At 45.1% G+C, this 16,007-nt stretch overlaps 2 protein-coding genes across 6 annotated transcripts in view; one reads left to right on the forward strand and one right to left on the reverse strand.

Annotated features, from left to right (window-relative positions):
• Window positions 1-7,235: 7,235 nt before the first annotated feature.
• gbx2 (gastrulation brain homeobox 2) lies at window positions 7,236-9,482 on the forward strand. Its single transcript, XM_037245657.1, has 2 exons — window positions 7,236-8,209; window positions 8,622-9,482. Exons 1-2 carry the CDS (start codon window positions 7,780-7,782, stop codon window positions 9,149-9,151), a joined length of 960 nt encoding a protein of 319 aa, XP_037101552.1. The 5' UTR covers window positions 7,236-7,779; the 3' UTR covers window positions 9,152-9,482.
• Window positions 9,483-11,552: 2,070 nt separating this feature from the next.
• agap1 (ArfGAP with GTPase domain, ankyrin repeat and PH domain 1) overlaps window positions 11,553-16,007 on the reverse strand; it is a 42,009-nt gene continuing 37,554 nt past the window's right edge. For all 5 annotated transcript variants that reach the window (XM_037246439.1, XM_037246440.1, XM_037246441.1 and 2 more), the window contains 2 exons: window positions 14,343-14,598; window positions 11,553-14,264 (listed from right to left, as the gene is read on the reverse strand). In XM_037246439.1, the coding sequence (XP_037102334.1) occupies window positions 14,043-14,264; window positions 14,343-14,598 (478 nt within the window). In that variant the 3' untranslated portion in view covers window positions 11,553-14,042. The remainder of the gene's footprint in view (window positions 14,265-14,342; window positions 14,599-16,007) is intronic.

Here is a 16,007-nt window from a genome sequence, read left to right on the forward strand (position 1 = left end):
TTGTTTTGTTACATGTTACCCAGATTTTGACAGGTATAATAACACGATCTTGAAGTACTGCCGTACCTTTGTTCGCATACGGAAACTTTTACTTTTGCAATGCGTTACTCTCAATGACTCTTTGTGTGTTGCAATGTGTAAGTTTCAAATGTGGCCTAGTGGCATCTTGTGCTTCCTCTCCTTTCAGCCTTTACCAGTCAGTTCATCAAGGCCTGCGATTGCACACTCGTAAGTCAAATTATTTCCCTGATTATCTTACATTTAAAAAAAAAAGTCACTTAAACTAGATGTATTTAGACAGCAGATGGCGCCGTACGACCGTGAGGTGTTGCTGAAAGGCGCCCAAACATTTACTGTGTTGTATGTAGTATATACCACGGAAATTAAAATTAAAAACAAATACAACTGAACAGTATTGCAGGCAGGGACCAAATAATTCTATCGGGAAATTGCAATTGGTCGAAATCTCTGTCAAGAACCTCCCGCACCTTAACTGACAATTTGCTTAACCCAAGTCCTGACTTAATTCGATTTGCTCGAAATTGATCATGGAACCCATTTGACTAACTTGATTTTTGACACTGTAACTTGCTCGAATTTTGAATGTTGACACTTTATGACACTACTCATGCAAAACGTTGCAGTGGTCTCAATGAATGGAGGTGTCATAATTTGCAATAAAATGTAATCACCTGCGATCCTAAACAGGTTACATACCATAGAAAACATGTATTTGCACTATTACTGTTATTAATTATTAATGATATAATTTGTTTGTACAATATGTCCAGACTAAGCGAATCAGTCTGTTCTGTTCCAGAGTGGTTGTTCATTGCATTCACATCACTCATGGTCCAAAAATATTTCTTTACTAGTACAAATGATGTACATTGGCACTGCTTGTTCGTCTATCGATGGTAGCAACGTATCGTGACAGGCAGAACAATTAAATGTTGTTCCTCTAAACTCCAGAAGGGACATTATCGACATGTTCATCCACTTTTTGTGGCATTTTTGTTTTGGGGAAATATAGAGAAAATATTTGCTGTGGCTCAATTAAGGTTGGGAAACACAGCATCAATGAACACATGCACATGTATGACAGCCAATGTGTCCCGCGTCCAAGTGACTAATTAGCTTATGTTTACATGAGACAATGACCCACTTCTCCAATCCGTCTACCCCAAATAACAAGACATGAGTGGTAGTGGGGGGTGGGAGAGTTGGATGGTTCTCCAGGGTTCCTTCAGGTCACATGATCAAAACTATTCTGACCTGATTTTGAAGCTTCACATTTCTCAGGTTTAACCTGATATTCTTCCACACTCCTTCAGGAAGGTAATGCTGGCCCGTCGTACATCTTGGACCAGGTGGGCTCAGTCAGCCGACACAAACTCACCTTTTTTCTGCTCTAAATCGAATTATTCAGCAATTGTCCACGTCGCTGCCCTCTTCGCCTTAAAAAGACCCTTAAGCAAGAAGACGCCGCAACGTTCGCTCCAGTTGTGCTCCCTGGAGACGTGTAATTAGTGCTGCTTTGTGTGCGTGTACATGCACGTGTACATCATATTCGTGTTTATGGATCCCTGAGGCCAAATATTTCCTCAGTGAGATGTCTGACATTGTGGTTTCAGGTTGTGTTTATTGTATGCACAAGTTAATACCTCGTGGCATTATGGGTAAAAATAAATAAATACGTTTGAAAGACTATATTATGTTTATACGAGTTTGAACGACTTTACAGTATGTTTGAATGACATTGTCAAAAATGTTGACTCCACGTTTCCACACTATAGAAACCAACAGTGAGGTCATCTCCAATAACATCCTGAAGTCGAGACCTTCCCAAGATATTTGCACCATGCTCAATTCTGTGAGCTCATGCTAGTTGATGTTTAGCCGTTGACACTTTCCCAAAGGTTAGCTGTTTCTCACAGCTTTCTACAAAAGTGGGAAGGGCGAAGGAGTGCTAAGTGAATCTGGTTCCAGAGGAGCCCTGAAGACGTGGGAGCCTCCTGGGCCGTCACTCTTTGTGATTAGCCACCAGCTGCCATTTAATGGTGCTTAACCTGTTTTCGAGCAAAAGACACAGAACTCCTCCAGACTGATCTCAGCCTGCCATGTCACAAAAAGAATGTGAGCTACCATCACCATTTTTAGACACTGCTAGCTGCAGAGGGAGAGTTCACTTGAGTGGTTTCCTTCAAAGAGACACCACAGAACAACAAGCAGTTATCAGCAGACGTTGGAAATGCAAGCTTTCTCTGGTGATTGTTGTGCTCCTGCATGCGAGGAATGAATCACAACAGTCATCAGCACGACCTCGACCCAGCCTGCCCCCTCCTACTCTGATCATGCGACCAATCACCTCGCTGACCTTGCCAGCCGTGGCCATTACATGACTCCGCCTCCTGGCACCAATCTCCCACATAGGTGACACTCATGACCAAATCAAACACACCCAAATTGCAACCCCCATTTCATCTTCCAGCATACCTCCGCAACGGGACGGATTCTTATCCGGCCAAGTACTCGGGACATTTGATTTGACCTTTGACAGAGAGCAAAGATGTCACATTTAAATGACGTCTCATACGAGTAGGATGGATTTAAATTGTACAGCTTGAGTTACGCATTTCACTTTTTTGTCTATTCTTAACTGGCACAATTTGGATTTACATCACAGCAGTTTAAAGGGAACGTTGATTGGGTTGAACATTGGCACTTATGTAAGAGGTATGTAAAAATGATGTCAGCGCTAAAATCCAAGCCGGTTAAAAACTCGGCAATGATTTAATGTGATTTTTATGACTACATTTGGCACATCTTAATAACCCCCATTATTTTTGGGCGGGGACTGCCTTTCTTTACACATCAACCTGGCGACATCATTGAGGGCAATTACACTTGCTCCTGCAGTGTAAATCCAGTCATAAGCTAACAGAAAAACAAAATGGCGAGTAAGCCAAGCTCTTCAGAAGATCTCACACGGCAATCCAGAATCCACACCCGGTCTTCACTTTGCCTTCTCCGCCTTGTTCACTCCATTAGCCGCGAGCAGCAGGCCGAGGGCCGAGCTCGTCGCTAATTATGCCACCAGAGCTCATTAGCCGAGCCGCCATCGTCTCTTTCCCTGCTAATGATGTCGGACGCAGCGCGGGGACGCCTGCGCTCGCTTAGTTCTCACCAGCGCTAGCCATTCCATCAAAGACCCGAGTGAGTGTCCGGGGGTCAACGTGCCCCTCTGGATGCCCGAATGCGAGCGCCTTCGTTAACGATTGGTCACACGGTCGGACGGCACCTGCAGCTCAACATGCTCTCAGACGTTTCTTCTGAGAAAAGATGGTGAAACAAGGCGACTATTCATCTGGCGCTCACGCCAGCGGAAGCCAACGGGACGAGGCGGCGCAAACCCAATTTTAGCTCGTCACGTCTTATTGGTGTGACGGAGGCCGTGGGTAATAATTGGATAACGAGCATTTGAGACAAGTTGAGATCTAATTTACTTGTCTCAGAGTCCATGTTTGAGCGTCTGGAAGCTTCAAGTGGTGTCTGTCTCTGCCGTGGATGTCTCTAATTCTTTGGGTTTAACACAGGCGCTAGCTTATACTTACCTGCCGGTGGTCAAAGGTGGAGCAGTGTGCCTTGACATTCTTCGGCCTAAAAAGGGGGGACGGCTGTGTTCCGAGTGTAATTACAGTCATTCAGACCAATGCACACCTGCTTGCTGCTTTTTGGAAAGTTGATGTACGGTGATGGATGTCGTAAAGTGTCACCACCTTGACTAGCTATCCCACCACCATGCTAACCGCTAACGTACGTATATTCAACAAATAATGCATCTATCTGTGATAGGCTGAACAATTTAATTCTTTTTTATGTAATAAAAGAGGCTAGAATTAAGATATATTGCCAATCATACAACAGAATAATAGCTTTGTTTTAATGAACTAAACTGTCCCTCATTTCACATTTATGAGTAAATTGAGACTATTTCATTGACTTAATGTGCTATTTTTGTTTGGAGGTGCATGTGAGATTTTCCTGATGTAAAACATGCGCCTTGATTCAATAAACGGTTGGGAATTACAGATAGCGTTCCCACAGCAATTAGCATGTGGCCTACGATTGACCAGCAGGGGGCACTGTCACCTGTTTTCAAGCTACGGATGACACTCCGGTGGCTAGTCTCTTAAAATAGTCACATGACTGAGCGACCACGAACATGTTGTCTTGTCTTTTTTTATTGTGGTTAATGAAATGGGAGACACGTTTTACAAACATTCCCCTAAAGATTTCGATTTGAGATTCTCCTAAAAGAGTCATTTAATCTGTGAGTAAGGACTTTAAATGGTTGGACAGAGAAGCTTTCAAGATGTAGTAACATCTTCTAAAGGGACAGACTGGAAAGTTTCATCTTTGGGTTTGTGGAAGGTCACAGCTATGCATAAAAGGTTTTCTTGGGTTGTTTCTTAGGTTCATTTTGGACAACATAATAGCTAGTAGATAGTGTGCTATTTCAGGCAGTGGTTAAGAAGAAGGTTAAAATCATTATTCAAGTGTGTGTTTTGCCACTCAAAAGTACGCGTAGCATCATGGTGAAAAGGTCGCTTCCTAACAGGCTATCGTTTTCTTTCACGTCACATTTGCACACTGCCACAGTGTGTGGACATTAACTACACACTGTAAAGACCGAACAGGTACCAATTACTTTAAGCTGGTTGAGGAGGAATAATCACTTTAGATCCAACACCACAAAATCATCGGTAGCGATCATCTGACGATTGGGCCTAAGAAAGGTCGTTGAGCTCCCAATCGGCCCGATTATCGGTCTGCGCGTATCGTAAAGGCAGAGGCACTTTGTAAGCAGGGTGGAGTGTTTATGTTCAAACTCCCTATCATTGGTAAATGTACACTTTTGACTCACTATATTTTTTAAGCCTGAAGCATCGTCTCGCTGTGTGGCGGCATTCAGGAGCAGGCGTGCGTATGAGTAAACGCAGCCTGGCATTTGGAAGCTGATGAAAAGGTTTGATACCGCCACGCTGCTACGCTTTCACTGAATAGCGGCGAGTGGCACCAGCGCTCAGGGCGAAGACGCCCCCCCACGCCCCAACCCACCCCCAACCCGACCCTTCACGCATCTGTTCCTATCAGCTGGCCGAGCTAGCTAATGGCTTTCCCGCCACGTCCTTGCCACTTTACATGCAGTAATATGAGCGAACGTGCCATTTCGTTGTAGATTTAAACGCCAGGATAGGTGGGGGGTGGAAAGACAGCCATTTCAACGCACAGCGGTGCCTCGACTTACAAGTGACCACATTTATGAGATTTTTTAAATACATCCTGTGACTTGATCATCTTTTTTCTTTGACTGATGATCGAAAAGTTGGTGGGAGAAAACGAGAACAACAAGAAGCAGTTAGACAGTGAACAGTTTTAAGAAGCTGTTTCTCCCGGTTCAAGTTAACTGTCAGACTAATCTTAGAACAGAGAGAATTACACTTGTATTTTACCAAACCATATAATGTTGCCTAACAAAGATCTACTAGCTTGATGTTAATACATAACTGTTCATACTGTTTGTTGGCATAATGCTAATTAGACTTTTCGAAGACAAAGCTATTTGGATGTTTATTTTGACACTAAACTTCAACTGAGAGCAGCAAAAAAAAAAAAAAAAAAAAACTGAGGCCTCGCTTTTATAAGAATTGTTCTTCCCTATTGCAGGTTATTGTGAAATGACTTGAAATTAGTTCACTGCCACCATCCAACACTTATATTCCAAATTTATGCTCACTATTCAAAAGCAAATAATTGTCTCAACAACAGCTCTTATCTTGAAAGACCCAAGGCACTGGCTATTGACTAATTGTACACTATAGTTTGTCATCTTGTAAATTATGTTAGCACATTAGCCAACAAAACAATATTTCTATAGTTATGAACACTAACAATATAACAATACTCGCTAGCATATATTCTTTGTCCTCTGCAAAAAATAAGTAAAATTACTGCATCTTATTTGCATCTGTCTTCTTTGAGTATGTATTATGTATACATTATACTGCCCCCTGGTGGCCAAGGCACTCACACCAGTAAGAGCAGCACAATGTGAGACGCACATTTTTATTTTGTTGTTATTCTGGAGCCTGGAAGCGAATCACGGCATTTCCAGTCAATGCAATGATGATAATGCTTTGCATTACAGGAATTAAACGTGTTAAACTAAGGTACCGCTGTAATGTAGACCAGGTAAGCATTAAGCCCCACCTTTCAGAGCTGTTCCTCCATATGCCCCCCAGCTCCCCCACCCAGCCACCTTGCCACTTTTCTTTCTGTAATGGATGAAGGCAGCACTCGCCTTGCATGCAGGAAAGGTTTAATTAAATCATCGTCCAATCATAATCCACGTTGTTAATTAAACTGGATAATTTATAAGTACAAAAGCGACTATTTATTAGCTGCTGTGCGAAGTGCGGCTGAACATTGGCGTGCGCGCTGGCCATGCGCGCACGCCTACACTTGCAGGCCCGCTGGCCCTCCCCTCCCTTTCCAACCTTTTACTATTGATGCTCTGCATGATTGATAATGAGAGCGAGGCCGCGCTCTGCTCGTCTAATGGCCGCGCAATTAAAATTGCCTGTAAATGAGCCGCGGCTCGTTCCTGCTAATCTATGCGACTTTGATTGAATTTGTCAGCGCTAATTGAAAAATACTGCTATTTAATGTCACCACACATCAGGACGCCTTTAATGACATCGTGTCCCAGTGACCCTTGGGGGGTGGGGGCGTCCAAGCGTGCCCTTGACTCAGCCCATCAAAGGAGTGGGGGCATCCACTGGGAGATCCACTCGGGGTCGGAGGTCATGTGGCTACATATGATAATGTGGCGTCGGCGACCATTTGAAGCCGACAGACACTTCAATCCGTTAGTTGAGATGTAATGAGGGTTTAAAACGTGTCATTTCCAATTTGTCCTTCCTGGGTGGAGTTTGCATGTTTGGCCGAGCACTCTGACTTATTGGCGTCCACGTTGTGAAAACACACGGTAAATAGAACTGGACTTGGAAGGCTAGAGCTTGGATTCCAACCCCCAACCTCACAACTGTGAGGTGGATGTGCCATGAGCACACTGTGCCATAATTTAACATAAAGAATGAAAAATGATCAAGTTAAAAACAAAGCACTACAGCAAGGGCAGAGGAAAACGGACTCATAAATATGGGAAATTAATGAAGATAAGCGGTATAGATTATGAAGAAAGGATGGATGAAGTGAAACTTCTTCAATCAATAATCACTCTGTGAAATGTCCCAACTTCAAGCGACGCTCACACGCACGTGCAAGTTCAAAACAGTTCCAAATCCTTGTCAAATGCCAATAGCCGGTTGTGACGTCACGACGCCTAGCCAATCGTCGGCTGGCGTTGTGCGAGGAGGGGCGTGGCATCAACCAGCGCAATTCAACAGCGGGGAGCGCAAATTGAAATCGCCAAACGTCAGCGGACGCGTCTTTGCGGTGTGGAGGAGAGCGGAAACCTTTTGGAGCCACTTGGTTGGGGGGAGACCACGGTGAAAGTTGACGGCGGCTCGGATGGAATGCGTGTACGTTCGTCTCCCCTGAAGCTTCCCGGGCTCCGTCCGTCCGACCGAAGCCTCCCGGGCTCCAAGCGAAGCGTGCCGGGCTTCCCTAAAGCCCGCGGGGCTCCGTGGCCCCTCCACCGCCCGCCGCGCCGCGCACACTGCTCGTCGTCCTGTCACCGGCGTCGTCGTTCCTATGAGTGCGACGTCTAGCCCGCCGTTCGTGGTGATGCAGCGGCCACTCGGAAGCAGCTCCGCCTTCAGCATCGACTCTCTCATCGGGGGGCCTCCGCAGCCCAGCCCGGGACACTTCGTGTACACGGGCTACCCCATGTTCATGCCGTACCGCTCCGTGATGCTGCAACCGCCGCCCCCTCCGCCTCCGCCGCCCGCTTCCCTGCAGCCGGCTGGACATCCCCAGCACCCGCACTCGCACATCCCGGCGCTGCAAGGCGGCTTCTGCTCCAGCCTGGCTCTCACCTCCACGCTCATGGCCTCGCTTCCCGGAGGATTTTCCCCAAGCCAGCAGCACCAGGACGCGGGCCGGAAGCACGCTGAGGACGCCAAGACTTTGGCTTCGATGCCGGCCAAAGAAGACGCGGATACGTCGGTGCAAGCGGCCGCAGGTACAAATTCTGATAGCATGGGATTTTTTTTTTTTTTTTTTATGATTTGAAATTGGAGGGAAGTTACTAAATTGATGTTATTATTCAGTAATTTAGTTTAACAGACGGAGGCCAGTTGCTATTGAGGAAATATGAGGAATTATGGTTATTGTCATTATTAATTATTATTAATTATTATTATTTTACTATTAAGGATGCCCTCCGCAGCTGTACTAAGTGTATGGGGGTGGGACGCCAGCATATTTTAAAACGGCACTGTATCAAAACACTGCAGAAAATCGGGTCAAATTGACCCACGTAGAGCGGGTTGGTCCAATTGTTATTTTGACCCAGCATTTTGAGAGCTTATGAAAAAATGGATGGGTGGATATTAACGTCACTTTCCGAATGTGTACTTTTGATATGGTGTCAGCGCGAGGACACGCGAGTCCGGACGAGTCCAAAGAGGACGATTGCGCGCGCAGAGACGAGAGCTTCTCTATGGACAGCGACGCGGACTACAGCTCGGACGACAACATGATGAGCTCCGCGGCGGCCGGGCTGGACGACAGCCTGCACCTCCACGGTTCGGCCGGGTCCGGCTCGGGCCCACCGGGAGGTGGTGGAGGGGGAGCTGGCGGCGGCGGGGGTAAGAACCGGAGGCGGCGGACCGCGTTCACCAGCGAGCAGCTGCTGGAGCTGGAGAAGGAGTTCCACTGCAAAAAGTACCTGTCGCTCACCGAGCGCTCCCAGATCGCGCATGCGCTCAAGCTGAGCGAGGTGCAGGTCAAGATCTGGTTTCAGAACCGGCGCGCCAAATGGAAACGGGTCAAAGCTGGCAACGTCAACAACAAGTCCGGGGAACCGTCGCGGAACCCCAAGATCGTAGTTCCCATCCCGGTGCACGTCAGCCGCTTCGCAATAAGAAGTCAGCACCAGCAGCTGGAGCAGAGCCGACCCTAGGACCCTCGAGAACTTTGTCGAGTACAACTGTCGAGAACTGGCCTCTCTTCAGCGCACTTATCGCTCGTTTAATTTGAAGAAGAAGAAAGAAAATAAAATCAGGCCAAAGCTTAAGTCAAGACATGTAAATGCGTTTTTTCTTAAACAAGTGCAATGGAATCTAAATAAATTCATTTAGGACATTAATGTTCTAATTTTAAGGGACAACATTTGAACAAAATATAATCAACTCCCAACATGAAAGGAGGATGAGGATGATGATGTTGATGACACAATAGTATCGAATTGTTTTTTACGAGGTTTCTTCTTTCCCCAAGACGCTGCTAGTTTATTTAAATCCTAGTGTGCTCAGTGAATTCCAGTGACGATAAAAAATAAATACGTGTCAATCAAAAAAAACCCAAATAAGTCTCGTTTTTTCTTTGTGCACATCAGTTTTGTTTTTAAACAGCATCCATTTATGTGGACTTCAAAGTCAATATTTTAGAAATGAAAGTTGAGAGGACCAGTGCGCTTAAGGCCTCAAATGTCCAGAGGATAATAATAATAATAATAATAATAAATGGACAATTTTCCCATTGTCTATATATGAAATCATCCAACGGCAGGAATGTCACATAATAGCCGTTATTCTTAAAGAAATAGTTTTTTAAAAAAATAAATTTTTGATTAACATTTTCTTTATTTAGTTCTGTAACAAAGAATGAAAAATGATAACGGTACCTAAATAAAAATGAACTAACGACAAATTCCATGACATTCAGACAACAAATGTTTCACTTAAATAATAAAAATAAACAAAATTGGGTCACGTGAAACATTCCATCCCTAAAATAATAATATGACAGTATGCCAAATAACACAAGGCGCTCACGCGTGCACGCCGAGAGGAAAGAGGAGCGGAAACTTGGATCCTATTCAAGTCACGTGAAAATGACAATCGAAATGAAACGAACAAGTTAAAGTCTCTCTAACTGACGTCAAATGCAGGCACACCGCACGCCGGACGTTTGGGGTTGAAGGCCTTTTTTAAACGCTGAAAATACTCATCGAAATATGGAAATCATTTATTGTTTTGGTTACCGGTAGTGTCAGTGTTTAATTGTATTAAAGAGAAGCCGATTTTACTTAAGCGACTCTTTATCCCCCATCATATTGGATGAAATGACTTTTTTTTTTATGCCAATTGAAACAATTCTTTTATTAATTTTATTTTCAATTATAAATCATGATAATTTTTGACAGATCCAGCTTGATCAAATTTCTTGTTGCTGTCCTAAGTCATTTATTGACATGTTGAGGATTTTGTAAACGTGACGTGATGATAATTTTTGCTTGAGGCAATCACGTCAGTCGGCTGAAAAATGACAAATGAACCCAAAGGGAATGTAACTCATCTCGTCTAAATGTTTACGCATGCGTGGTGCCAGTGGGCCTGTTCCAAATGTGAATTACTAAGAATGGTAAATTACTAAGACGTTGGTCACGTTTTGTTACTAAAAAAGGGTGGACAAATGCAGTCTTATTAAGCTTCAAAAATACGTGTCTGTTTGCAACTAATATTGCAAATATTAAAATGCTCGGCTACAATATTTGGAGTTGTGTGAGCAAAACGTCTTCCACGCCACACTACAGCTTACTGACAAAGGTACTCTCCAGAAACAAAAATATTGCAGCGATCCCTAATAATTTCACAGGTTGACAAGTCACCCAGAAAAATCTAAACAATAACCGACGTTATTGTTGCACTCACCCGGCGAGTTTTCTCCGGTGTTGTAATGCAAACGCATTAACACAAAGTTCAATGCGTGTGCTGCATCGTGTTTTCGTCCGTGAAATGAAAAAAAGGAGCCAAGCAAGTCCAACGTCGAGGTGGACTTTTACGATTCTCACACTAATTTAAGTTTTTCTCAAATGCGGGTAGAAGGTGGCATTTTTGGTGGCTCAAAACAGCATTTTTCCACGTGCCAGACAATTTTCAATGCAATGAGGGCTAATGATCGCTTCAAAAGGTGAGTGACGCAACTGTTCAAAAACACCGCTCCATTGTAACCAATGGGAACATTTGACCGGAAATAAGGTGGCTAAAATACAGGTAACAACCAATCAGCTTGCAGACATCCCATGCCCAAACACAGGTGAGTCGTGATTGGTCGCTACCTGAGCACAACGCAAACGTGACGTCATTTACACGGCAAGTGGCAAAATGCGTTCTTATTGAACAAGAAAAAGAATAAACTCACCAAATTAATTACTCTAGAGAACAATATTAACTTTTTTGATTTTTAAAAACCTAATCTTTATTTGTAATAATTTTATGAATAATTTTTATTGTATGTACTTGCCCAGTCAGCCCAGCTCGGTCGATGGCTTCTTGAGACCAAGTAAACGTTGCAGGTGAATTTTGAAACCAAATTGAGTGAACATCATTCTGGTCTTTATTGAAAAGAGACACATTACAGTAGAAGATTCTCTGTTATCTTACTGTACATCCAACTAAACAATTATTAGAACCACAAGCACATCAATAATGTGTCTGAACGAGAAATCAGAATATTAAAAACATGGATGGACTTGGAACGAGTTGGGGGGGGGGGGCAACCTATACAAAATACACGTGAGAGACGAGCTAACAAGCTAACTTTGAGGTCACGGCTAGCGTTAAACGGCTTTTGTCTGAGAGCTAGCTGCACTTCTCTTGTTGGCCCACATAAAAGTTTATTCACGCTGGCTTTTTTTTTAAACTTGTGCTGGCATAGTAGAAGAATGTCCAGCACAGACAAAACGAAGGGTACTTCAAGCCAACGGTAGCCGCTAACCTTGTCCAAACTTAAAGTAAAAGCATCCAATTGCAAATAGCCTCAAGGCTACACGCTAATGCTAAGTGAATTTAGTGCATTTTTTTGACATAAATAAAATAGCATGAAAAAATATAAAATAATAAAATAAAAGTTATTTTAAGGAGACATCATGGTGAGGGCGGGGTTTCCACGATCACAGGTTGAAGGAAGGCAGGTGGGTTACAACAAAGGCAAAAAAAAAATCAACGTTAGAGTGTCTGTGACTTTAAACTGGGCACACACATACCAATCGGGCCGTGTTTGCAGACAAACAAATACTTAACCCAGATAGAGAATCCAAAAGAACTTTAGATTATCCGGCAGCCTGTATGCCCCGTGGCACCTCTCACAGGCCAATGTTGGTACTACAACATACATCTGGACCAAGAGGAGGAGACTGTAGATTTATGTAGAGACTTTCAAGGTATTTCAAGATGATTCACATCCAAATAGGGTGACCTAAGCAGTTATTAAGAGGTCATGGTTGAACAGACTGCTCAGATATTAGCATTTGCGTTTCAGGATTTTAGGATGAGGTAAAACGTAGCTACTTTCCAAGTGAACTTTGAATTGCAAACTTTTGAATGCACAGGTCCAAATGATTCAGTGTTTCAGTACTATTTGCACAACTTGCTGTTCTCTAATAAGAAGCACGTGTGTACCCAGCTCAAGATTTATACACAGGTTGAGGGTTGAGTTGGCAAACAGACAAAAGGTTCCCTCCATTACTCAGCAGTCACGTGGTGAGGAAACACAGCGAAGGAACGGCACATTCAGTCAAATCAATGAGATATGCGAGACTATTTTGGCCATTAAGCTCACTTTGTAGCCCTCAGTCATCCACTAATGCAGCCTTGCGTCCTAGTTGTCAGACCTGACACAGTGAAGCCAAAATAGAAGCGAGTAAATAAATAAATAGTCTCCGGGTTGGAGGTTAAACTTGAAGCCGTGGATAAATGAGCACCACCTTCAGTCTAGCGGTTGTCAGCACATCTCAAGGAGGACCGGTAACATTGTTTTTAAATTAATTTGCACACAAGAAAAAGCCCTTCCTAGCTCCGAGCTGAAAGGCCAGCAGGAGCTTACAAGAAGATTTCCTGGTGTAAAAACACCTGAAGAGGTTAGATTCCCTTTTTTGCTCCAGAAGGAAGTGACCCAACAAGTGGACACACATGAAAGCACGCAAACTCACTGAGTGTTAAAGGGACGGTGTGTCGATCCAAAAAAAAAAATCATCAGTCTTTTTGAGCGTTGTTTTCGAAATGATGCTAAAGTGGTTAGCATTCTCCACGCACGGGACTTTTTGCTAAAGCTGGAGCTTTTTGGGACACGAGCACAGTACCTTCAAGCAGAGGTGGGAGGACGTTCATCGACAAGTCCAGTCAAGTCATTATTACTTGGCAGCGAGTTCTTCAAAGTCATATCTTACAATCTTGCTCAGTCACTCATTTTGCCATTCCACATTCACACATTCCAAAACAGCAAGCTCAAACCCCGCCCCTTCCACCTCTGCCTTTCAAATGGCGCCGCGCTCGCGTTGGGAGGAAGTCTTTGCGGTCATCTTCACCATGAAGACGTGCGAGCACCATTTGCACGCTAGCGCTGAACCACCGTGCCCCTGAGCCTGATCCAACATTCCCTGTCCAGCAATCCAGATAGCAAAAAGTCCAAACATGCCAGATTTCTCCCCCTTAGGTTGCGTACGTATTTGTCACATTTAACACGGGTAAATTAGTTCACAGAAGTTAGGAAAAAATGGAGCGGACACGGGACTGGGAGTGCCGCGCGGGCCGGGAGACGATATGCTTGGGCGGGGAAAGTGACGCTGCCTGAGAGCAAACTGGCCTTGTAGTGTGTGAAGAGAAGGATGACACCGGCCATCCAGAGTCTGAGGTGAAAGTGATGCCGGTGCAGTACCCAGCATGCTTTGGGTACTCCCCGCGCTCGTCACCCGGTTCAACCAGTCCGACGGGTGAGGCGGGCGGAGCCGAGAGTCACGGCAGGTAGCGGGCGCTACCCAAAAGGACGACGACGCTTCTCCCAACGAGGCCTCAGATGAAGGCGCTGCCGCCGGCGGCGCTGCCCGTGCTGCTGCAGCTGTTGTTGCGGTTGGCGTTGCGGCGCGACAGGTTGGGCGTGGCCATGAGCGGGTAGCGTTCATCCGGGCAGCCGTACTGGGCTAGCGTGTCCACGCACTCCTGGCTGTTGGCTTGTCGGGCGTACGCCAGGGCGCTGTTGCCGTGGGCGTCCCTCGCCATCAGATCCACACCGTACTGTACACGGCACAAAAAAACATTTTTCAATCAGATCCGCAAGATACGCCTCTCGCCCTGAAAACGTCGCCACCGTACCCAGATGAGAAGCTGCGTGATGACCACGTTGCCTTTGTGGCTGCCCAGGTGCAGCGCGTTGCGTCCGTCTCCCTCGCCGCACGTCTCGTTGACTTGCTGCCTGGAGCCGTGCGCCAGCAGCAGCACGACGGCGCGCACGTCCTCCTCCACCGTCGCTCGCAAAAGCTGCTGGCCGAGCGACAGCTCGGCGCACGGCAGCGAGGCCAAAAACACACGCCGCTCGTACTTGGCCCGGATCCAGCGTTCGCGTTCTTCCCTGCCGAGACACAGCGAGACGCTCGGGTTCACGTGTGGCACGTCATGGCATTCTTAGCTATTCCATGTCAGATCCCCGGTGGCTAAAATAAGACGCAGCAAGCGTGGACAGCATTGTTCCCAATCCAGTGTCATCAACTGCTGCCGTGTTTAATCCGGTTTCAATTATCTACCTAAATCCTACCGTGTAAACAGCCACACATTCAGGCCCATGGGATTAGGGACATTGAGCCCCCCCCCCTTTTTTTAGAAAACGTGTCTCTGGCGGGAGATGAAGGGGAACACAAAAGTGTCTGATCCTGTCGACAAAATGCGACAAAATTTTGATTTCCTTTAGCATATGGTGCTGTCAGGAACGGATTATTGTCATGGCACTAAAATAAAAAATTTAATTGGGGGAAAAAAAAAAGAAAACATGTCAAGCCACTTTTAATAATTGTAATATTATTGTTGTTGATACAGCTGCCAAAGTTTTTCCCTATCTACTAATCCTGCAACTATCTTTTTAATCAATCAGATAAAAAAAATCTCTTCATTCAAAAACAGTATTTTAAATTGACAGTGAAAAAAAAAATCTGGTTAATTTCAGTTACAGCTTTGGTCTGCACGACGTCAGAAAATAGGAAAACATGACTGCTGATAGCAAATATTTGCAAATATCTTATTTTGATGGAACGCGACTTTCATCGGTCTGCTTTCATGGAGGGAAACAAAATATTTACTGTCAAAAAAACTGGAATTCGGAGGATTTAGAGAATTTGAACTTAATATCTCTCAAAAATGACTCGAATCAATTTAAAAATTAAATACCGATTAATTTGAGTCAGTTAGTTGCCCATTAATTAATTAATTCCTTTTTCTCCTCTTCTATTGACCCAGTGTCCTATTCTCATACTTCAGTTTTTTTTTTTTTTTTTTTTTTTTAACATATGAGAAGTGTGCCTCTGGACTTTCCCGTGCGTTAAGCGTCTTGTGATACCTTCGGCTGAATAAAACAAAACAACCTGAACCGGACAAATCAACTTGTGTGCTGAGGTGACATTCCAACAAGCGAGGCTGAGACTCCGTGTGGGAACTCGCCCCAATCTCATTAACTTCCCGGAGACGAGCAATAGCGGCTAGCATCACGGAATGTCCCGGAGGCTTTCTCTTCCGGTCCAGGAAGGCCGGCCGCCGAGAGCACGGCCCGTGACCCCCGGACAAAGCCCGGGGGTGGGGGCGGGGTCGCTCGGTGTGTGCCTGCACGCAGCGGGAGGCCGACCTTCTGTCTCCGAGAAGGCAAATGAAGGCCGGCGGACCAGGAAACGCATGCCTTCCTTCCCCCACCACCTCGGTTGCTAAGACCCTCTGTGCGTGTGTGTGTGTGTGTGTGCGTGTACACAGTGACTCCATCATTACAAACTAACGAGT

This window comes from Syngnathus acus, chromosome 2 (assembly GCF_901709675.1).
Source record: "Syngnathus acus chromosome 2, fSynAcu1.2, whole genome shotgun sequence".
Taxonomy (NCBI): Eukaryota; Metazoa; Chordata; class Actinopteri; order Syngnathiformes; family Syngnathidae; genus Syngnathus; species Syngnathus acus.

Bases quoted from the DNA above. Each gene is read 5' to 3' on its own strand.
- gbx2 (XM_037245657.1), top strand. From the start codon at position 7,780: ATGAGTGCGACGTCTAGCCCGCCGTTCGTGGTGATGCAGCGGCCACTC. The intron at 8,210-8,621 runs GTACAAATTCTG...ATATGGTGTCAG, and splicing joins GTCGGTGCAAGCGGCCGCAG to CGCGAGGACACGCGAGTCCG.